The sequence below is a fragment of the Camponotus floridanus genome, unplaced genomic scaffold (assembly GCF_003227725.1).
Source record: "Camponotus floridanus strain SB8 unplaced genomic scaffold, Cflo_v7.5 scaffold56, whole genome shotgun sequence".
NCBI lineage: Eukaryota > Metazoa > Arthropoda > Insecta > Hymenoptera > Formicidae > Camponotus > Camponotus floridanus.
The window spans coordinates 743,006-767,605 of NW_020229725.1; the positions used below are offsets into that span (position 1 = coordinate 743,006).

The following is a 24,600-nucleotide window of genomic DNA, read 5'->3' on the forward strand; positions in this document are numbered from 1 at the left end:
AATATCAAGAAAAACGTAACGAATTCATACAAATAGTAATCTAAAAAAATTATTTTTATTGATACTTTTTTCTAGTAAATATCTAATATACTTTGATATACATCTTTACATACATCTGTAACAAGCACATTGCTCAACAAGCAGCCCAACGAACCATATAAAACAAAATCTTACTATTATTGGTGTGATTATTGTAGCAGTGTTAATTGACGTTTTTCTCGTTTTTTTTCTTGGGAAATGAAGATTTTAGAGTAGAGACTATGATAAAATATAAACAAGAACCATGATTAAATGCCAAGTCTAATCTGATATAAATTCTGTGCGTTTGATATGATCACTAGTCCCTTGAATTTTTATACACCAAAATCATTCGTTCCGCCACTTTTTATGGATCTGTTGTAAATGTTCGTAAGCTCGTTGGGAGATATTGAGTTCTGGATTTATCGAACACAAACCAGGCTGCCCCAAGAGACTTAAACCAGACAGACCTATTGAAAAAAATTGTTTTTTATATATTTACATTATTTAAATAATATAGAAGCTCCTTGCGAGATTATTTCTTATACAAGCAAGGGATTTTTTGCGATATTTAATTTTTTGCGATTTTTGCGAAATTATTTACACTCACCTAGATATGTGTGTAAAGGATCTGGCCGAGTATTATCAAACTTTGCCAATCCTCCGATGAACCTATCTTGAGTATTGAGAATGAAAATTTTGTTTTGTTCGGCATCCGAAAAGTTGAGGAACTCTAAAAGCTCGAGCGTAGCGCCAACCCAGAAACTGTAACATGTGTCGGACGGTTTCCCAGGCCTCCCATTAAATCCACCGTCCTGTCTCATAAGGCACCAACGCTTCAACCGAGCTAAACGGTCCCATGTCAATACGTCCAATATATTAATATGTTCTCTCATCAAAAACAAACTTGCCACAGCACAAAAAGTCGATCCTCCGTGAGATTCGAGACCCGGTCCTTGCCCGATACCGCCATCATACGACTGCAATTATCGTAACCATCTGTTATGTAAAGATAAAAATAAAATGCTTACAGAGCTTGTAAATAATAATACTAAATAATTATTGATGCAAATGTACTTACAACACTCCGTAATATATAGTCGATAGCTCTTGGAATATCAACACCTGACCAGTCATCTAGAATCGCGGAAACGCAAGAGGCACAATAGAGGAATCTCATATCGCTTTCGCATCCTGTTACCATGGCCATGAAAGATCCGTCAGGATTCTGACAGGCACGGACTCCACCAATGATGGATTTTTTATCCACTCGACTTAGATCATCGCCGAGGATCAAAAGGGTGACCAGGCTCGTGTAGGTCATCGCTAAATGACCACATTGATATTCTGGGACATCCTTTGGTATCGTTGTAGATGCTTGGAAGCCGGAACGAGGACCGGCTCCCTCGACCTGAAGACCGTAGATCCAATCGATTGCTTCGGTCTTGGCTTGTTCCCCAATCTCGTCCAACGAATTCAACAGGTCTAGACCGGATAGTGCGAAGTACGCTATCATTGGTCTGGTAGAATCGAATTCCGCCAGACTGCTAGGCATGATTTGTAGTAACCTTTGGAAATATTTGACATGTTTTTCCCGTGCCAGCTGCGGCGGCATGATTGTCGTGCGATGAATGAAAATGTCACTTTAAATCGACACGACATACGTTTTGACACGCCTTAAAAAGAACTGTAATATGCTGTCGTTGCTAAATGATGGTAATGTTCATATATACAATGTTTATCTCAATCAGCTCTTTTCATTCATTCCATATCGACTTGTCAAAGTTTTTAGAAATTCACTGCCGATTCATCGTAAATTCTTATCGTATCTGAGAACGACATCTCATATGCGTTTCCTTTGATTGAATCGAATTAATAATTTAAAATTGTGCGTTGCAATTTGTCGCCTACTTGGTTAAGTTCAATCATACTCAACGTTTCTTCTACTGACCAGCTGACTCAGCGACATGTCATACCAACCTTTAGCCACAAAATTATGAATCAATAGTACCAACTTATTGTTATATAAAAAAATGAGAGCCTGAATTTGAAGTGATATTCTAATCCTAAAAGGAGAAGAGATTCCTTTGATTATAATGTGTCCAGAATAAAATATCACAATTAATAATATGAAGTTTTTTTGCAAATTGGGAGATTAAATTTTCGCAGAATAGATTGAAATAAAATAAATGTAATATTCCATGACATTTTTCTTTATAAATATAGGCTCCAGAAGACTAAAATTAATGAGTTTATACTGTACATATATATATGAGAAATAAAAAAGCGAAAATTCCAAACAAATAAAAATTAACAGATATCTCCACTTATAGATGTATATATTTTATATATACACATATCACACATATAGATGTATGTGTGTACATATATATATTTATAGATACAACACACTCTCTACCATAAAAAAATATAAAGAGATAATACCGACATAATTATTAATAAACTCTGTTACATAATTTCTTCACATCACAAAAACATCAGGTAGATAAACTACAGATTTATAATGATAACGATTATCGAGAAAAATCTCTACTATATCTCTATATCTTACTATTATATATATTGTTATATACTTTAATATATCTCTATATCTTACTTATTAATAAAAGTGCTGCATTTTTGGAAATGCGGGACTCGATGACACGAGTAATACTACAGTTATCTTTAATATAATAAATAAAACTAACAAATATTAGATTTTGTATCTTACAACATAATACGCGCGCATGTCATATAAGTATAAGGACCCGGGGGGATCCATGAGTCGTTTAAATAAATATCTAATGGAATACATGGACATAACATCGACAAGGAATGCTAATTATCGCTCAAACGATCGATAATTCGCTAATACATACTTTGAGGCAATAAATGTGCAATTACAGGTACATCAGGTAACAATTATTTGCCATTAGTCTCCTAAAGAGATCAAATCGTTATGGCAACAAATCAGGAGGTATGCTGCTCGGTAACGTGACGCCGAGTTTAGTTATTATGTAGGATGCAACCTTGCATCCCAATTCTAAACAACTCTTCGGATCCCAGTGAGCCAGGACACCGGCCAGAAAGCCAGCCACTAAAGCATCCCCGGCACCCGTTGTATCCACGATAGGCGCTTTCGGTACGATAGGTGGTATCTAAATAACAAAGAAGTGTTATCGAGAAGTTAAGAAGTGTTTAACATTTTTTTAAATATTTTCTCGATTGAAACGAACCTGAACAGACTGTCCTTTGCCCCACACAATAATCGCCGGTGCGCATCCACCGCGCGTCATGATGAATATACCATCGTCGGCTAGCCAGTCCTTGCTATTGCCGCTAGAAACATCCACCGTAATTCTCTTTAAACTGTTCAGCAAGAAAGGTATATCGGTGACATCGTCGTATTTTACATTTAATGCTTGCGCAAGTGCTATCATTTCTCTTGCGTTTCCAAACACGATTTTAGCGTGACCAACCATTTCGCAAATGGCTGCTTGATGATCCTTGAAAAAAAGTAGATTACAAAATCGAGAAAAGAATCACTTATTTGGATAAGTAAAATAAAAAACGATGCATATAACTATTTAATATATGTAAATTGATTTTATACAATGAAGTATTAATTACATAAATATTTATTAATATTATTAATATAGTATCATATTATTTTTGTACCTGGAATATATATAAACCACTAAGATTGAATGCTATGATAATATTTTTCTCTTGCGCTCGCTTGACCAACTCCTTAGCCACATCCAAACTGTGAGTTATGAAATATCCTTCAATGTAAATTATTTTCATGTTATCTAATTGTGGATTGGCCTTTTTCAAATCGTCCAATGTATATGTATTGGCTGCACCAAGATTCGCAACAAGACTGCGAGATGAATCATGCGCTAATGAAACGCATAATCCAGTGGGTAAAGTTGAATGTATGGCATATCTAACAAAATATACAAATTAATTTTATCGCATCCTTTCAAATCTATAATAATGATATAATTACGAACTTTACATCCACTCCTGCAATTCGGATTAATTTTTCTAAAATTGAACCCTTTTGATCATTTCCGACACCACCATAAAAAGTACCAATTTGAATTTCATGAGTCTCATCACACAGCCACTGCAAAATCCTCAATGTATTCTGCGCACTTCCTCCTGGAGTTGTACATCGTTCTGTTCTATAAAATATAAACATTTTTTATATTTTATAAGACTCTTATAAAAAATATATATGCATGCACAAATCTTTCTAGATGAATGTATACATTACGATTGTAATTTGTTATTGGATGTTCCATTTAAAATAACTTGTTTAAAAAATATATTAAAATACTGAGTGACAATTTCAATAAAAATTGTGAAACATTAAGAATTTATAATTTAAGCACAAAATGTAGCCCAATATAATTATATTAACTCAGGTGGTAGATCTGCAATCAACTCCTGCATCTTCTTTTCGCATAGCTCCGTTTCACCGTCGATCTTGAGATTGTATTTTTTAAGCAAGTCATCATTCTTCACTATCACTACAATATCCAGGAGAGGATTGCCAAAAGCTATAATTGCTGGAAAATCCAATCGAGCAATGGTCTTCCGCAGTGGGATCTTTTCTACCATTTTCTGTATCGAAGAATGAGCTTCGAATATTAGCTTTCCATGTAGACATACCAAGATATAAAAGAATTAATTATATAACTTTACAATACACACTTACATACATATATCAATTATAGATTACTTACAAGATAAACGAAACTTTTCGAATCATCGTAATCTATCGTTTTCCTTTCTCTTTCTTTCTTCTTACGATTTATAAAATATTCATCAAAATATCAATGTTTTGAAAATATCAAATCGATTTTATTCGATATTTCTTAAATGACATAAGAAAAAATAACGAATATTTAATAATATTGATTTCAATAACATAACGATAAAAACACATTTCTAATAGCAGAAAGAAGAATGAGAGACGTCATGGTCATGGTGTACTTTTAAGTGATCCCTAAAAACAATACGCCCTCTGACATGAAAACATGGATATGAACTAAGAAGTCAAATTATGAATGTTTGCAGTAGATAACGCATAATGGGCACAATTTCGGATTATATATAACGTAACCATAAAAAAAAATAGAAAAAATATTAAAATACAAAAAGTACTCTAGTTTATTTCTAAATATTAAATCTGATACAGAGAGAAGCACGGAACAGAACCAGAAATTGTGCACATTATATGTTACCCTCTGAGAACTTTTGTGGACATTGGCTTTGTAGTTCATGTTCACGTTTTCAATGTCCATAGAGGGAGTATCGCTTTGAGGGATCATCTAAAAGCAGGCATGACATCTCTCAGTCTTCTCTCTGGTACACGAGACCGGCGTGATATATATTCACAAAGGTTAAGAAAGATATTGAAATTATTCTCGTTAAAATGGTTCGCAAAAAAATTGATAACCGCATACGAGTTTTGATAGAAAACGGTGTCACTTTGGGACATCGGACGATGTTCATCGTCGTCGGCGAAAAAGCGAGGGATCAAGTAAGTTCAATTTGTGCATGTGTATTTTGAAAATGTCCGCTTGATCACGTTATATTTGTATTTCAATACAAGCATGTTAATTAAAAAAATTTTTTTAATTTACAATGCAATCTTGTATATGAGATTATTTTAATATTCTTTCGGTATTTTTATATATTTTTAATCATTATAAAAATTATGCAATCCTGACATATATTAATTGTAAAATATATTAATATATATTAATTAAAATATATTAATATGAAAATATATTAATTGTAAAATTGCATAATGCATAAGCATGTATCATTTCTAAAGAATGCAACAAGTAGAAAACTTATAAAATTTGATTATATATACTTTTGATTATTAAAACAAATATTATTCTTCCAAAGTTATATTGTGCACTATACCTGTACATATATAAGTTATTTATGCTATACTTATAAAAACATTTTTTCAGGTAGTATTATTGCATCATATGTTGTCTAAGACTGTTGTAAAAGCTAGGCCTTCTGTGTTATGGTGCTACAAAAAGGAGTTAGGTTTTAGTAGTCATAGAAAGAAACGAATGAAATCTTTGCAAAAGAAAATTAAATCGGGTAAATTGGATGTTAACGAGGATGATCCATTTGAGTTGTTTGTTATTTCAACTAATATTCGCTATTGTTATTATAGTGAAACGCATAAAATATTAGGTAACACATATGGCATGTGTGTATTACAGGTATGAATATATATTCTTTGTGCTGATTTTTTATATTACTGTATTATTATTATTTTAATATTATTTTATAATTTTAGGATTTTGAAGCAATTACTCCAAACTTATTAGCACGTACTATTGAGACAGTAGAGGGTGGTGGAATCATTGTATTTTTATTGCAATCTATGAATTCTCTAAAGCAATTATATACAATGAATATGGATGTTCATCAGAGGTTTCGCACGGAAGCACATAAAGTATAAATACATATTTTAAAAAATTTTTTAAAACATTGGAAACATTATACAACATTATAACTTCCATTCCTTGATGTAGGATATAATATGTCGATTTAATGAGAGATTCCTATTGTCCTTGGCCTCTTGTAAACGATGCTTGGTTGTTGATGATCAATTGAATGTATTGCCTATATCTTCACACAATTTGAGAATAGAACCTGTGGATAAATTGGATGTTTTGGAAGAACAATCAAGTTTGGATACTTTAAAAGAAAGTTTGCAAGACACTCAGCCTGTATCTGCATTAATTAATTGCTGTAAAACAGTCGACCAGGTAGATCAGTTGCAAAGCTAAATTAATATAAAGAATCGTTTAATTAAATTTTAAGTTAAATTTCTTTAATTCACTATATGTATGATTTCAATTTTCAGGCAAAAGCAGTTCTTAAATTTATCGAGTGTATCTCTGAAAAAACTTTAAGATCAACTGTATCTTTAACTGCTGCTAGAGGACGCGGAAAATCTGCTGCATTAGGACTTGCCATTGCTGGAGCTGTTACTTTTGGATATTCTAATATTTATATCTCAAGTCCCAGTCCAGAGAACTTGAACACTCTCTTCGAATTTGTCTTCAAAGGTAAATAAATAAAAAGAAAGACGCTGTAATAATAATTACATTGCAGAAGCATAAAAATGTCAACATGTATGGACTAAATAATTTGTTATAGGATTTGATGCACTCGGATATCAGGAACATCTTGATTATGGTTTAGTACAATCCACAAATCCAGAATTCAACAAAGCTACTGTACGTGTAAATGTGTTTCGAGATCATCGCCAAACAATTCAGGTGCATAATTTTGTCAAAAATTGAGCCTTTTGTATACATATGAGTACAATTCAAAAGTAGAATATATTTTTATAAATTAGATTAGTCTGTAATAAGATATATGGATTTTTGTGCTACGAATTAATAACAATTATTTTATTCTTTGTATAGTATATACATCCAACAGATACCCATAAATTAAGTCAAGCAGAACTGCTTGTGATTGACGAAGCAGCAGCAATTCCTTTACCTTATGTTAAAGCAATGCTTGGACCTTATCTAATATTCCTTGCATCAACCATAAATGGGTAAATATTTTAAATATTTTTAAAATTTTCTAATATATATATATATATATATACATAATAAATTATCTATTTATATTTATAGATATGAAGGAACAGGTCGATCCTTGTCACTCAAACTGCTACAACAATTAAGGACACAAACTACTGGATCCAACAGCCATGGAAAAAATGAAAAGGAGCAACAGGAGAAAATTTTTATTGGCAGACAGTTGCACGAACTTACCCTCGATGAATCGATACGTTATAAATCGGGTGATTCTGTAGAACAATGGCTGTATGATTTACTTTGCTTAAATGTTACAATGCATGCATCCATTCTTTCTGGATGTCCTCCACCTGACATGTGTCAATTGTATTACATAAACAGGTATTAATATAAGTTTAATATTGACGTATTTTCGCAAATATATTTGTAAATTTATAAAACTAATGTATATATTTTTTAATTTTTCACAGAGATACATTATTTTCTTATCACAAGGCTTCCGAGTTGTTTTTACAAAGGCTGGTCTCTCTGTATGTTGCATCACATTATAAAGTAAATACCGCATTTTTTTTCTAAATGATATATCTCATTTTTATAAATTATAGATAATATCAACTTGATTATGTTATACATATTTCAGAATACGCCTAACGATTTGCAAATGATGTCTGATGCACCTGCTCATCATTTATTCTGTTTATTGGGACCTGTTGATTCTAATAGAAAGACTCTACCTGAAATATTAGTCGTTCTCCAAGTAGGTATAAAATAGTAGTAATAAAGTAATCTATAATATGAAATCTATATATATTAAAAATATAAATCACATCCGTTAAAAAATTTCTAATTTATTCAGATGTTTATTTTTTGATTTAGCATTTTTCGTGCTTGCCTCCTCCCCCCAAAAAATATGTGTTTTAGAGATATTCTGAATTATTCATAATTGAAATATTTTTTCTTTATGCAAATTACATATATATTTATTATTTAATATATTTTTTATAGATTTGCTTAGAAGGTGAAGTTAGCAAAACTAGCATAAAGGAAGGTCTCACGCGAGGTCGTAGAGCAGCTGGTGATTTAATACCATGGACAATTGCTCAGCAATATCAAGATGAGGATTTTCCAATATTGACTGGTGCGCGTATCGTTCGGATTGCCACGCATCCTGATTATCATGGGGTATGTTTCTTTATAACTTGTCAATTTAAAAAAAGTTATCTTTGTTAAAAGAATATAACGATTGCAGATGGGATACGGTAGTCGCGCATTGCAATTGTTGAAACAATATTACGAGATGAAAATACTCAATATTAATGAAAACGCTGCACAAGAGCCAGTGATGGAAATAAAAAATGTTCCCGATGAAGCGGTCGACTTATTAGAAGAAAGTATAGGTAATCTACTGTTTAATCTACTATTTATCTCTATAGTATCTATAAATTATAAATTTATAAATATTTATCTTTTATTGCTTGAAATTTCTTCTATTAGACAATTACAATTTTTTAAACGCGATTTAAATATACAATGTCGAATTTGATACTATTTGTAACTTTTTTGCAGAACCTCGCAGTTCGCTACCACCGCTTTTATTGAAATTAAGCGAGAGGCCTCCAGAACATCTGGATTACATTGGAGTATCTTTCGGAATCACCGAGCAACTGTTGAAATTTTGGAAACGGGCCAATTTTGTGCCTACATATTTAAGGTATATGATACTTATATATTGTGTGTGTATGTGTGTGTGTGTGTGTGTGTACATATATACACACACACATCAATAAAATAATCAGAATAAATAGTATGTCATCTCGAATATCTGTAATTGTTTAGGCAAACGGCAAATGAAACAACAGGAGAGCATTCCTGTATAATGCTTTATAAAACTAACATGGAACAGGATAACGAGTGGTTGCAGGCTTATTGGAGCGATTTTCGCCGGCGATTCTTAAGTTTACTCTCTTATTCATTTAACGCCTATCCAGCGTCACTTGCATTGAGTATATTAATTAATAAGACAATATCTTTGGAATCTATTAGTAAGTATACTAATAACGATTTATATAACGTCTCATGTATAAGAAAACTAAGAATTTTTCTGTATATTGCAAAGTTTATTTCACAAGATATACCTAATTAATATATAACGTTTGTAAAATTTAAATTATAAGAACATTTGTTTTCAGCACCGAGCAAAAAAACGTTAGATGTTTACTTTACATCATATGATCTAAAGCGTTTGCAAATGTATAGTAATAACATGGCCGATTATCACTTAATTATGGATTTAATACCATCATTAGCACGTTTATACTTTTTAAATATGATGGGAGACACTCATTTCTCAGCAGTACAATCAGTAAGATATCTTGGATTATCTTTGATATATTGTTTCTTGATGTTATAACCATTCATGGCGATTTTTAGGCGATTCTACTTGGCTTAGGCTTGCAACATAAAACCGTTAACAAATTGGCGGAAGAGTTGAATTTACAGTCTTCACAATTACTCGGTTTATTCAATCGTATAATACGTAAATCGATTCAATATTTTAACAGTATCGCGGAAAAATATATAGAGAGTACTATGCTGATCAATGAGTCAGTTAATGAGGAAGTAAAAGTAAATCCTTTAGGTGGACAAGATTTACACGAAGAATTAGAGAGCGCAGCTAAAGTTCGTACAATTCGCATATAATTTAATCTCATGTTATATATTATTCACATAACATATATTAAAATGTCGTACGTTGCAGGAATTGAAAATAAAACAGAAAGCAGAATTGGAGAAATTGAAAAGAGAAAATTTAGAGCAATATGCTATTAAGGGATCGGAAACAGAATGGACTAATGCACTATCCGGCAAGCATAGTAAAAGCCTTATTTCTGTAAAGACCGGCGAAAAACGACCGTCAGAAGATAATAATGTACAAGAATTTGAAAAAAAACACACAAAGAAGAAGAAAAGACATTCTTCAAAGCTATAATTTTATAAGATGTAATAATTTGCATAACTTATACACATCTGAATAAAATAAATATTAAATAGAACAGGTGTGATTAATTAATGACACAGATATTTTTGCTAATATATATAAAATATTTATTATGTTAAAAAATTATTATTTTAAAATATACAAATTTAATAATTAGAAAGACAAAAAGACTATAATTTTATGCTTAATAAATTATAATTACACATCTTTTTACATATATTCAAAAATATTACTAGTATAATCAAAAGAAATCAATCTATAATCACACAATTTATTTCAGGTATGCCATTTTTCCATTATATTTTTCGACTATTTTTAAATAGTTTTAATCGAAAAAATTATTTTCTATAATATATTTTACACATTGGCAAATTAAATTTCTCTCATGTTGTATAGAACGGGAAAGTAACTTTTCTAATAATTTATAATGATATGCATGCAAAAAATTATTATTTTTAACATCGATTACTCTTTGATTCATTTCTTGCTTCTGCTTATCTTTAGCGAAAGTTTTTTGGGATTTATCATTTAATTTATCATTTTCATTTTTGCATTTTTGTAAATCAGAAATTTCTTCATGAACTGTATTTTCTATTATTTTATTATCTTGAAGCTCTTCTATTTTCATTCGTTTCACTGGCACTTCTTCTGGACCTTCATCTAAACATAAAATTAATACTTGTTAAATAATTTCATACAAAAAAATTGGTATCTTAAAGAGCTATTTGTATACTTAAAGAGGTCGAGTATATCAATAATATCAAATTGTATTAATGATTATAATAACAATTTTAGAGATGTTTTAAAAACAAAATAATAAAACAATAATATATTCGTTTATTAACAAGTATTAAAATTTATATATTTACCATTGCTTTCACTTTCATAATCTGCTACTAAAATTGGTAACGTAGACTTCAAATTGACCACAGATGAATTAGTGGATTCAACTATCGCAGATATCTGTGGTACATCATCTTCATCCGAAATATTGTCAGCAATCTTTTCACATAAATCTGTTTGTTCATCTAAGTTTACTTTTTTATCTAAGCATATCTTATTATCTGCTTCTTGCAAAACATCTAAAATTATTAATAATAGTTAAATTATTAATAATTAAAATATTAATAATAATTACAATAAAATATCTTTTTTCAGTTTTGTCTAATATGTGTATAACGAAAGAACACAACAAAATAAAAATATCGTTAATTACAGATTATATCAAGATATCTTGCATAATTGTTATTTAATAAATTATACATTTATTCAATTATATATATAATCAAAGTTGTATATAACTAATTTATTACGTTAAAAATTATAGATTTTTTTTATGATAACATATATATACAAACACATATGTTCCATAATATAACTTACTTGTTCCAGGAAAAGGATGTAAACCTCTGTATAATTCATCCTTATGAACATAGTTGCTATTTTCGCATGTGTAACGTTTGCGAGGTCTACGTTTCTTTTGGCGTACATTTACAGTCTTCTTCGTTCTAGTTTGTACATTAGAGTTCTGCTGGATTATCTCTCCTCTTTCTATTTTTTCTAACTCTTCCGCCTTGCGTAAATTTATATTAGCTTCAGTAGGATACCTCCTGTTTTGTAATATAAAAAAAATTTTAAAGAAAATTTCTCTGCTTATACGTTTATTAATACAATTATTTTTCAGATATGTATTTAAAAAGATATGATAAAACAACTTACTTTTTCCGTTCTATTATCCATTTCTCGAGATTTTCAGGTATCGATAAATCTTTCATCCTCTCGTATAAGCCAGTACGATGTTGCATAGTAATATGTTTTTCTACAAGCATGGGATGTGCCGAAAATGTGCATCCATCAATGCCGCAAACTCTGTGTGTGCTTTTATGCTGGGACAGAGTATCTTTGGATGGAAAATCTCTGTCGCATACCTCGCAATAGTAAGATTTTTCGTCATCGGAACCGATACAATTTTCATCATCCTCATTTTGCGTCTCTTCGTCAGCTGGATGATCCTAAAAATTATCACTATACACTAAGAATATTTTGAGGTATAAACTTTTTTTTAATATAACTGCAACAATACTATATCATTATTAATATCAATTATATGTTTTAAAATTTTTATTAAAATTTTTACTCTTTCTTTATTGATTCTCTTATAATTATAAGCGAATACTATCAGATTTTATACAATAATCATTTATAATTTAAAAATAAGGTAAAATTTAATAATAGATACACACATTATGTGTACTTATTATCAAGTTTTATCTTATTTTTAAATCGTAAATGACTATTGTATAAAATATTTAAAGCTATATGCCCGGGGTATTCAGAAAAATTTGATCTATAAATTCTAAGAAACGCAGATCTTTTTTCTTGCCTTTTTCTTTAGATATTACCATTCAGTCCTTTTTATGAATTAAATAAATATATAAATTGCGCGTATATTTCGCTGAAGCATTAATTATCTTTACAATGCATACAATATAATATAAATACATACTTATACCATATATGTTAATTGCACATCAAAGGCTTAATCACGGAATTTTGTACAATTGCAATGTAATGACAAAATCTCTATAATTGTAATTATAATTTTTCTCTACATCATGTAAATATTAATAATGTATATATATGTATATATGTATACATACATTAACGTGAATTTCTATTTACATATTTTATGTTATATTACCCCGTAACTTATATATAAGTTTGTATTAATAATTATATTATTTAAATGAATTATTAAAACGGCAAATCACAAAAGATTATTTTCATAATTCAGAACGATTATTTTTCAATAAGTAAGATTAATTTTCTTTAACGGTTTGTAATACTAAAATGATGGAAAACACCAGAATTAGAACTTATGGAAATACAATTTATTCTCATAATACGTATTTCAATTACAAATTTTTTTTGTCAATCTATTTTTTTTTTGCTTAAAGTCAGATATGAAATATAAACAAGAAAATATTAAATATGACACATATAGCCATAATCATTTATAAAAGTTGTACTACTAATCTAACAGAGCCACAAGCTATTTGAAATTTTTTTACATGTAAAATATCTTATATATAATCTCTATAAAATTATTTATCTATATTTTTTCTCATAGTTTGAACATTATAAATCTGTTACTATTTCTTAAGCCTATAGCTTGCAGCACTGTATACTGGCCATAAATATAAAGGAAGAACTTTGAAAAAAAACTTATCCACAGATGGCCAGTTTTTACATACTTGATAAATTACATCTAATTCACATTGTCAGAATGCAGATATTTATAATTAAGATTTATATAATGAAATATAGATATTAGATATTGTATGAATACACATACTAATGTAAAAATGAACAAATTATTACATAGATGCCTAAACTATCTCTCTTGTTAATATGTTTTAGCTAATAGATACTATTTTCTCAAAATTATTTTTGTCAGTATTATTTCAATTAACATATACTTATATATGATGTAAATAATACAAAAGATTATTATGTAAATATATTACGTTGCAAAAATAACGAGAAAAAAGAAAGATATAAAGGTTGTCTGCACATTAGGATTATTTAGCACTTATAATGATACAATTAAAAATTTGCCAGATATCAAAACATAAGACGAAAATCGTTCTGAAGTTTGAAAACAGAATACTTGTATTATATATATATATATATATATATGTTTCGAATTGTATAATTCTTTAATCTTTAAGAGGAGTAGCCTAACGGTTAAGGCTGTGCCTGTTCGCTGGAAGGCTGTTTCTCCTCCGTATGGTCCGTTTGTTCTGATTGTTCTGTTGAATTCACAGTTTTCTGAACACCCTCGGATTCAATCGTGCTATTGTTATCACGTGTTTTCTGACCACCCTGTAAAACCAAAGTAATCAACGTTTATCAACGTTGAATGGGATGCCGAATCTTCATCGCAAAATTATTACTTATACTCTCTTTAGAATTAACGCACATAATCATACACATTATGCTATTAATTCATTTTCAGATTTTATCTATCATTTTATATCACTGACTTGTTACATCTGCTATTAAAGCAAACAAAATACAATATATCAACTATATGTTCCATATATCAATTATATGTTTAAAAAATTGTATTTTGAAAAGCACTCGCGCGGTAAACACGTTTCACATGCTTTCTTTATCTTAATAAAGACGATTAATTATATTTATTGTCCTTTTATAGATTCAACATTAAATTGTAGCTATTTTGTCACTTTCATCTCGTTTTTATAAGTCGAGGGGGAAATAAGAATTTTTAAATATTTTTAATGTAAAAAAAAATATATATATATTATGTTAATATATCCCATTTTATTTATCAAAAAAGTTCTCATATTTCTAGTTTCAAAATTATATAAACCTATATATATATATATTACTTAGATAAATTTTTTGTAACTTTGAAAATTATAAGTGAAAGGGAATTTCATTATTTGCACAAGAATTAACATTATGCAAATTATTTTCATGTTTGTAATAATTTACTTATGCATTAACATCATACATACACACAACATATACACACACAACAGATATACACGCACATAACAGGTAAATGCATTAAAGGAAAGATATAAATAGTGAAAAAAACAAAATAAAAATAATATTGAAAACAGCAGCAAGAGTATATTAAATTAAAAATATAACAGTATATACAGAGTATATTAAATTTAAAATATTACATAAAACATTTTATAAATTAGCAACAATGAACTAATTTTTGATAACTTTATGCTGGATATTTATTTAAGAAAAAAATGTAGCAATAATAAAAGCATAAAATGAAGAAGGGATTAACAGACTTGCCGCAGATACAACACAGACAGAAAAGATACCTGTTCAGGATGTTTTGCAAGATACTCATTTTTTGCATCTCTTATCATCCTGGTAACTCTGTTTCGTGTATCTCTAAATTCTTGCCATTCTACTGTATTTTTGTTTTGATATTTTTTTGCTCTAAGATACAGTCTAGTTTTCTTTTGTATCTCGTGACGAATTTCGTCAGTCATCCACGGCTTTTTTATTAACTCTGATTCCTAAATAACCACATTTTTCAATAAGACTTAATTAAACATCAAAACACAAATACTACTACAGAAACTCTGTGCGTATAGTATTCTACAATTTAAATAGAAATCATTATATCATATATCTTATCTAGAAATACCAATCTTGCAGAAAGTCGTCAGACATTCCGGAGAGAGAAAGAGAAAACCTTTCTTCGACAAAACCAATATCTCTCGCTTATATAAAACGCAAATTAGGTACACAAAGCTCTCAAGATCTCCGCCAACAACTACCGGCGCAATTCAAGTGTCATATAACTCAAGGATGAAAGCAGCTATTTGAAAAACGGAATAAACGGAATACCCAAGAGTACGAGGAGATACGTACCGTGCGATTGTTGAGCTTCTTCGCGTTACGTGACGGCTTGCTTTTAAGGCTCCCATTGCCCACGTTGTACCTCATGGGCCTCATGGGCGGCATCATCTGCGGGGGCATCATTCTCCGGGGCCAGGGTCGCATGAGGGGTCCGCGCGGTCCCATCGGCGGCACGATGGGCGCCAGGTGACCACGTGCTCTGGGTCCTCCGGGGAACAACGGCGGCATGTCCCGGCCGTTCAGCCGGGACATGCCGCCACCGGCGACGGGCCGAAGCGGCTGCGGCGATGGCAACGGCGGTATCCTCTGCCTGGGATCGCCCGGGCCGAACATGGGGTTGATCGGCGGGATTCGACGCATCCGCGGCGGGGACGGCAGCCGCGGCGGGAGCGGGGGGATACGCTGCGGAATGGCGGGTCTACCGCCAAACCTGGGCGGCGGGAGCGGACGCGCGCCGGCCGGCAACTGTCTGGATCCCAGGGGAGACCCTCGATTCAGTGGACTCATCCTCTCGTTACCTCCGTCGAAGAGAAGTCTTCTATTCCTCGGAAACGCGTTGACACCGGTGTTGCCTTGACGATGCGACTCACTCGCCCGGCACGAGGTTACGGAGGTCGTTAAGAGAGAGAGAGAGAGAGAGGAGAAAGGGGAATTATCGTTCGAACGAGAAAAACATAGCACGTGTCTCGGTATCAGGGAATGCCTCTCGAGAGGAACGATTACAAACGATAACGACGATAATTATGAACGCGGTCGCGAGCTCAAGAACTGAGTTTTCCTCCTTCGTATCTTTTAACACGCAAATTCCTCGCGTACGTTCGCGAACGTATCCGCAACTGATCCGTTCGGGAAATTTCACGATGAGGAACGTGCGTGAACGCGATTGGCTGTCAAGTGGACACATTTCTGGGATTTAAAAAATTCTCTATTCGATAGCCAATCACGCATCAGCAATAATATATTAAGTCATCTAGGTTTTTTCTATTATATTTATATTTTTTCTATTATTATTAGGTTTTTTCTATTATATTTACTCAGTTGCACCAATATTATTTTAGTTTTAAGCGAAACTTAAATATATGTATTTATTTAGAAAGAAAGATAGACATATATTTAAGTCTCGCTTAAGGATGTTTTGTATGTACAATCCCAGCAAAGGTAGCTGAAAATCAATATTGACGAATATCCACTTTTGGTGTATTTTAAGTATGAGAAATTGTGTGGAATATTACAATTTGATCTTAGCTACAGTGCAGAGATGTATTTTTTAATATTTATTTACATTTTTATTGAAATATTTCGAATTTTGTTAATCGAAATGATTAACTTTTAGCAGAGAATTTCGCCTTGTGACACATGGCTAATTTCATTGAATTATATTTAATATCTTCTTAACCAGTTAGTACTTGTATAATATTATTTAACCAAATATTTCCTCTGTATCTAAACTTTTGCAAATTTTAAACAAATTCTGAATATTATTTCCATGTGTTTTTGTCATTTGAATCGACGTGGTTATGATTTCCCATAAGAACACATGTTAATTCGATGCAAATTAAAATCCTTACAACTTGTGAACGCTTTAGTGAATCGATTTAAAAATTGTACTGAAGATTCTAAACATATGTAAGGACATTCTGTACAATTTTCATTAAATTCTCAATATTCTGCACATTCTGTACAATTTTCATTAAATTCTCAATATTTTGAAAATAGGTGTAAAACATCCTTGAAGCTAAAATAACCTTGGTGCAACCAAGCCTTAGACACTTATCCATCGTGAATGTCGTTGAAAATAATTGACAATATTATCGCCGAACTGATAAAAGAAGAATCACGATATATTATTCCGTCAAGTCTTTTTGTCCGGTTTTTACGACTCGCCCAGTTATTTTTAACAATCTTGAGACTTGTGTTTTTTTTAAATGGACCAATCGGGGAGGACTCGACGCGTCGCCCACGCGTACATTCGAAGCTGCGTTCAGAAATCCAACTCGTAAGGTAGAGTGATATTTAACCTACCAATCGGGATCGAGAAATGTTTGCTCCTTTTGTCGTGATTGATCAATTCGAAGTTACTTTACCATGCGGGTAGGATTTCTGAACGCGCCTCGAGAGGATGGATTTGCGAACGCGCGAAGGCGAGCGTCACGATTTGCCGGCGCGTTTCCCACGCTCGCCATTGGCCGGTTTCGCGCAACGCTCCCCATAACGTCCCGCCAGCTGTTGGAGTTTTACGTTTGTTTTAAATCAAACGGCAACCGAACCGCTCGGAACGCTGTCGCGAGCGCCCGTCCGTTTTCCCGCGACTCTGTGATGCACAGCCAACCGTAAGCGACCGGGACCCGGAACGTCTTTCGTCGCGGCACGCAGAGAAAGCGGGACGGGCGCGCGCGCGTTGTTTATCGGCGGAGCATTTTTTTATCACCCGGTTTATGTACGCGTGTGGGTCGTCTCCGACGGCTTAGATCTTTCCGATATCCAAGATACAAGATCGATTTGCGCCGATCCCCTCGTTCGGGCAACAAGGAAGGGCTCGTCGTCGCGAACAATGGCCACGATCAGGGTGTACCAGGAGGATCAGGAGAACCGCGTCGGCGCCGATGTACGCGCCCGCGGCAAGGAGAACCTCGTTACCGCCGCGAGCACGCAAACGCAGGCCTTCCAGTCGAACAAACGCGCCGTCCTTGGTGTCCTGCACAATAATTGTCCGCGACACGGGACGAAGCTCGTACGTATATTTGGCTCCTGCTTCGTGCTTTCCTCGACTTCTCCCGCAAGGGAGGAGATACCTTCTTGATTAATCGATAAACACATTGCTATCACACGTTGCTGAAGCAAAAGTCACCGGGTGTCTTTCGCGCGCGTTTAGCGATTGAAAAAAAAAAAAAAGATGTAAGTCGTGGTCTTTTTGTCGAGTTTAGTTTGAGATATCAGAAAATATGCTTTAAATTTCCACTGTGATTTTGTAGAGATTGAATCATTTGATCATTTTTCAGTTATTATAATTCATCTGCGTTAATAGAGTCTTGAGAACTTTTTTAAGACTATTTTTGATGCGGTCAATGATGAATTGCTTCCAGCCAATGTGCTATTTGATTCTTGTTTCCTTTAATCTTTGAATTTTAGTGTACGAATAAAATTTTATACTTTGCTATTTTGCCCTTGATATGCTGTAGGAATTTATCATTGAACCATTATTCTTTCATTTTTTTTATAATTATTTGCTATTTGTATTCATTCCTAGTTCTATATATATCATCAATTCTTTCCTGAATTTATTCTTTGATATCTTTTGATTCGTACCTGTTTTGTTCTAAATAATAATCTTCTACAAATTCTTGACTGATCTGTTTCCAATATATGTAAAATATACCTATTCATAACTTTTGTTTACATCTCTTTTATTCTCCTTATTCCATCATTAATGTTGCCTCTTGATGTGTCTTCTTTATCATTTTTTTTATAGTGTATAATTTTTATAATTCTCTATTGATTTTTATCCTGTTCAGATCCTTGGTATATATGTTGATTTCTTTTTGTTTTTAAAATATAGTTAAATGTTATTCTGTGCACTGGTGCTTATCTTAAAATATTATTTCTCTTCTCTTAAAAAGTCTTGACAAATCCAAGCATTGCATTATATTCCAAATATCCTATAAAGATATCTTGTTAGATATCACACAGGCACAATCTTGCTTTGTCCTTGATTAATTCTTGAAATATATAAAGATCGTATGTTACTGAATTTCTTTTACTTTTTTAACAGGAGAATTACAAGGATGAAAAATATGTCAAAACAAAACCATTCATTCCCTCACAATCAGAGTCTTTCAAAATTTTTGATGATAAGAAAGGAGAAACAGTCTTCAAAATTTACCAAGATAAATTGGAAGAAGAGACATCTGTTGTACTTAGGGATTCAAAAGAGAAGAAAGAGACAAATGTCGTGCAAGAAATAGTGGCAAAATCCAATTATGAACAGAGAATAATTAATAAAAACAGTGTTAATTTTGCAGCATTTCGTAGTACCATCGAAGAAATCTGTCAAAATAAACAAGATGATATCTTTTCAAAAGATAGTCCCATGTCTTTGGAAAAATCATTGGACAAGACATTGGATAAATCTTTGACATATAGCAGTTCGTCCAATAATAAAGAATATAAAATGAGAAGAGAATGTATTAAAGAAATGAGAACTAATTTCTTTGATGTAGATGAATATAGGGCTGATATATATAATTATTTACGTGTATCAGAAGTACGTATCTGTTTATCTCTACATATAATATATTATAATTTGATATATAATATTAATTAATTTAATGTATAATATTATTTTGAAACATATATGTACATATATGCATGTACAAATATACAAATTCAACAGTAAAATAAAAAATTTAAATATTAACTAAATATTGTTTAAATAAATTAGTAGTATTTCTTTGAATTACACTATAAAAAAAAATTAATATTAGTGTTTTTATATGTTAAGAAAACATTTTTCTTTGTTTATTTGCTTTAGTACTTTAAGATTTTCTTCTAATTTTCTTTTCTATTTTCCAGACATTACATAGACCAAAACCTGGTTATATGAAGAAACAACCCGATATTACATACTCGATGAGATCTATATTGATAGATTGGCTCGTGGAAGTAGCCGAAGAATATCGGCTGCAAGACGAGACGCTATACTTGGCCATCTCGTATATAGATCGCTTCTTATCATATATGAGCGTTGTAAGAGGAAAATTACAACTTGTTGGGACTGCCGCAATGTTTATCGCGGCGTAAGTGTATTTTAATAATTAATCCACACATGAGAATTCAATAAGATAAACCTTGAATTAGACATATTACAATCAAACAATATTATTCGATTTAGAGTGTTTGAGGGAAATTCATTAACATTTCTTTAATAGGAAATATGAAGAAATTTATCCTCCTGAGGTAGGGGAATTTGTATATATCACAGATGATACATATACAAAAACACAGGTAATAAAAATGGAGAATTTGATACTGAGGGTTTTATCATTTGATCTAACTGTACCGACGCATCTCACATTCTTAATGGAATACTGTATCAGCAACAATCTGTCGGATAAAATTAAATTCTTGGCAATGGTAGGTTTCACTAAACATAAGTATATAATTTGTGCTTCAATTTTTTTATTATACTTTTCGTATTGATTATTTCTGTTTCATTCTCTTTTATTATCTTTGAATATATTTTGCATTTTGCAGTATTTGTGTGAATTATCAATGCTCGAAGCAGACCCATATCTACAATATTTGCCCAGTCATTTGGCTGCATCTGCAGTGGCGCTTGCGCGACATACATTGCAGGAGGAGATCTGGCCACACGAATTAGAACTATCAACAGGATATGATCTGAAAACTCTTAAGGAATGCATCACACATTTGAACAAGACCTTTTACAATGTTCCCAATATTCCACAAGTAGCAATACAAGAAAAATATAGAAGTAGCAAGTAAGTGGAAATATGATAAAAACAATATAAGAGGAGATAATAAATGATATATAATTGTATAATTATATATGTATATAATTATACAATTATATATCATTTATTACCTCCGTGTATAATTATATATGTATAATTATATATGTATAATTATACAATTATATGTTATTTATTACCTGCTATTATATTGTTTTTAATATAATATTTCTAATAATAGTATTAATATCTATTATATATATATATATATATATATATATATATATATATATATATACAGGGTGTTTTATTTTAATCCGACCACCTAAATTTCTCGGAACCTAAGCAAGATAGAGAAAAATGTTTTAGACAAAAGTTGTATGGTTTCAAGGGGGACATAAGATGGTGTCATTAGTTTGATCTTGAAGAGCCACCTGAAGGACACGCGAAGGTCAGCTCCAACTTTTTAAATGGGACACCCTATATGCTTTTGCATATTCTTGTAGCTCATCTCAAGAGCTTTCCAAAACACTATAATTAAGTTAGTTTTCATTAAGTACTTTCCAAGTTATGAGACTTGAAATCATTTTTTAATTTTACATAAACCGTAAAATATCTTGTAAAATATTCATTTTTCGATTATTTTACCTTAATACTTTTATGTACAAAATAATGAGAAGAATCAATTGGTGTAAAGAAAAGACATAGTTATTTTTAAGAAAAAATATGTAATTGTTAATTGCAAATTACATATTTTTTTTCGAAACAACTATGAGTTTTCTTTACACCAATTGATACAATTGATTCTTCTCATTATTTTGTACATAAAAGTATTAAGGTAAAATAATCGAAAAATGAATATTTTACAAGATATTTTACAGTTTATGTAAAATTAAAAAATGATTTCAAGCCTCATAACTTGGAAAGTACTTAATGAAAACTAACTTAATTATAGTGTTTTGGAAAGCTCTTGAGATGAGCTACAAGAATATGCAAAAGCATATAGGGTGTCCCATTTAAAAAGTTGGAGCTGACCTTCGCGTGTCCTTCAGGTGGCTCTTCAAGATCAAACTAATGACACCATCTTATGTCCCCCTTGAAACCATACAACTTTTGTCTAAAACATTTTTCTCTATCTTGCTTAGGTTCCGAGAAATTTAGGTTGTCGGATTAAAATGAAACACCCTGTATATGTGTACATGTATATGTATATATGTATATATGTATATATAATACATATTAATACTATTATTCTTGGTCTTATGCTTTATCATAACTTTATTGCAAAATAAGTATATTTTATATTTTATTTACGAATTTTGTAATATTTGAAATTTTTTTTAACAAAATTTTTCCTTAGGTATGGTCATGTATCTATGCTGTTACCTCGTAGTACCGAGGCAGTATCATGCGAGGATGAAGATGAAGAGGAAGGCATTTAGTAAAGGATGTCTTAAGACAAACACAGGATTAAAGTGACATTTCTGTGTATAAATTACTAATTGAATCTCTGATGAGATTTTTATGTATTAATTACGAAGAAGAGGATCAAGGCAAGACTGACCTTTAAAATGAAAAGTATACAGTTTATTTCTGTTAGCTTGTTTCGGTCTAGTCGACATGTTTTGCAAAGGCAAAAAATAAGCCTGGCTCTATCTTCGTCGCATAACATTCTGCACCATCAATCCACATGCATTCTAGATTGTGACCATATAAAAATTTTAATTATTGTTTCGGGAGCTTTGTGTCATAATATCTCCAATAGAATGCGAAGCTCTAAAGGGAAAACATCTAGAAATTTGTATTTTTATAAGTATTTTTTTAAAAGGATAGTTATAAAACACAAACGCTTGCTTCTCGCGTGCTTCACACAGCGCAAAATAATTAAATTATCCTAATAAGAAGAGTCAAAAACAAAAATATTTTATATTTATTATTATTATCGTTTTATGTTAGATGCACAATTAACGATAAAAACGGCAAATTTTATTTAAAATATTTCAGTGAAATTATTAGCACATGTGTTTCGATCAATTTTTCAGTCATTGTACAGTTATTTATTTACAGCATTTTAGGTATCCCTAATTAGTATCAAATGCGTAGTTTGCTTTGTTAGAAAAGTAAGATATCTTTTTATATATATATCCCTGTACTGCATTATATATATATATATACAAAAAGCATTAGATTATGTGCTGTGCAAGATTACACCATAGATTCCTTCGTGACACACAGTAGTAGTAACGTTCTCTCTGCACGAGAAACACTTCTATATCCATCCATTCATTCATAATATATATACATGAATGCACATAATAATTAATACATTTGTTTCTCGATGACACTTGCGATTATATGTATTTCACGTGCAATTTTGCACAGCATAAGTGCCACATTTTAATATAAAACTCAAAATACCTAGGTGTTCAAATCTAATATGCATGATAATATGTTCATATATATGAATTCAAATATAGATATAAAAAAATGTTATGGAATCATAATACATCGTTATGTACACGATTGAGTATTCAGTTCTGCATTAATTGTAAATTACGTTTATCTCAGTTTCATAGATAATTGAAGATAAGTATAAGAAAATCTGATAATTATACCTACGTGAAATATAAATGACTTCGAGGTGTGTCAAAATGTTAGGTACATTCAAGATATAAAAATCAAACCTATCCATTTATAGGAGTCCTAAATTAAAAATAACGTAAACATGTTATTAAATTTCAAAGAATATATTTCGTAAGGATAGTTTCGAAAAGCGGTCCTTTTTTATATCTAATGATTCTATGATGCTGCCAGTCTTTGATAAAAAATTGAAAATGTACGTATGTTTTTATGATATTTTTCTATATATATATATATATCTGACATAGTGCGTTTTATACCACGTTAAAAATATAAATTATTCCGAATTGTTTCGATTTTATACGAAATCGTATCAAATGTTCCCGTAAAATGTGAATTCATATAGAGAAAAAAAGGATTAATATATAATTGTAAATACTAAAAATTTGTTCTCTTACGGACGCTTTGGAAGGATATTTTACGAAGAGGAATAAAAAAGGAATGAAACACAACTGAA

The 24,600-nt window shown here is 31.3% G+C and overlaps 5 protein-coding genes across 8 annotated transcripts; 2 read left to right on the forward strand and 3 right to left on the reverse strand.

Annotated features, from left to right (window-relative positions):
- Positions 1-63: 63 nt before the first annotated feature.
- Positions 64-1,983, reverse strand: LOC105251896 (geranylgeranyl transferase type-1 subunit beta). The gene is made up of 3 exons (XM_011258997.3): positions 1,100-1,983; positions 629-998; positions 64-488 (listed from the first exon to the last, which is right to left on the reverse strand). Exons 1-3 carry the CDS (start codon positions 1,631-1,633, stop codon positions 367-369), a joined length of 1,026 nt encoding a protein of 341 aa, XP_011257299.1. The 5' UTR covers positions 1,634-1,983; the 3' UTR covers positions 64-366.
- Positions 1,984-2,449: 466 nt separating this feature from the next.
- Positions 2,450-4,939, reverse strand: LOC105251895 (adenosine kinase). 3 transcript variants are annotated; one of them, XM_011258995.3, is made up of 6 exons: positions 4,773-4,939; positions 4,448-4,680; positions 4,035-4,208; positions 3,697-3,967; positions 3,255-3,524; positions 2,450-3,176 (listed from the first exon to the last, which is right to left on the reverse strand). In XM_011258995.3, exons 2-6 carry the CDS (start codon positions 4,645-4,647, stop codon positions 2,976-2,978), a joined length of 1,116 nt encoding a protein of 371 aa, XP_011257297.1. In that variant the 5' UTR covers positions 4,648-4,680; positions 4,773-4,939; the 3' UTR covers positions 2,450-2,975. The 3 variants fall into 3 exon arrangements, with proteins under 3 accessions (XP_011257297.1, XP_011257298.1, XP_025268555.1); XM_011258996.3 differs by having other exon boundaries at positions 4,448-4,650; positions 4,773-4,931; XM_025412770.1 differs by having other exon boundaries at positions 4,448-4,698; positions 4,773-4,849.
- A 486-nt stretch (positions 4,940-5,425) lies between these two features.
- On the forward strand, positions 5,426-10,668 carry LOC105251894 (RNA cytidine acetyltransferase). The gene is made up of 17 exons (XM_011258994.3): positions 5,426-5,572; positions 6,015-6,278; positions 6,356-6,514; positions 6,594-6,830; positions 6,929-7,133; positions 7,225-7,346; positions 7,497-7,633; positions 7,716-8,000; positions 8,090-8,171; positions 8,260-8,376; positions 8,625-8,801; positions 8,869-9,016; positions 9,186-9,330; positions 9,456-9,661; positions 9,809-9,981; positions 10,050-10,298; positions 10,378-10,668. Exons 1-17 carry the CDS (start codon positions 5,465-5,467, stop codon positions 10,606-10,608), a joined length of 3,045 nt encoding a protein of 1,014 aa, XP_011257296.1. The 5' UTR covers positions 5,426-5,464; the 3' UTR covers positions 10,609-10,668.
- A 259-nt stretch (positions 10,669-10,927) lies between these two features.
- LOC105251893 (nuclear fragile X mental retardation-interacting protein 1) lies at positions 10,928-16,882 on the reverse strand. 2 transcript variants are annotated; one of them, XM_011258992.3, is made up of 6 exons: positions 16,048-16,882; positions 15,489-15,689; positions 12,337-12,629; positions 12,001-12,227; positions 11,487-11,699; positions 10,928-11,277 (listed from the first exon to the last, which is right to left on the reverse strand). In XM_011258992.3, the coding sequence occupies exons 1-6, from the start codon at positions 16,540-16,542 to the stop codon at positions 10,943-10,945; spliced, it is 1,764 nt and encodes a 587-aa protein (XP_011257294.2). In that variant the 5' UTR covers positions 16,543-16,882; the 3' UTR covers positions 10,928-10,942. The 2 variants fall into 2 exon arrangements, with proteins under 2 accessions (XP_011257294.2, XP_019883298.2); XM_020027739.2 differs by lacking the exon at positions 15,489-15,689 and having other exon boundaries at positions 16,048-16,881.
- A 1,337-nt stretch (positions 16,883-18,219) lies between these two features.
- Positions 18,220-24,595, forward strand: LOC105251892 (cyclin-A1). Its single transcript, XM_011258991.3, has 6 exons — positions 18,220-18,766; positions 19,805-20,296; positions 20,605-20,828; positions 20,961-21,165; positions 21,286-21,533; positions 22,864-24,595. Exons 1-6 carry the CDS (start codon positions 18,587-18,589, stop codon positions 22,943-22,945), a joined length of 1,431 nt encoding a protein of 476 aa, XP_011257293.1. The 5' UTR covers positions 18,220-18,586; the 3' UTR covers positions 22,946-24,595.
- The last annotated feature ends 5 nt before the right edge of the window (positions 24,596-24,600 follow it).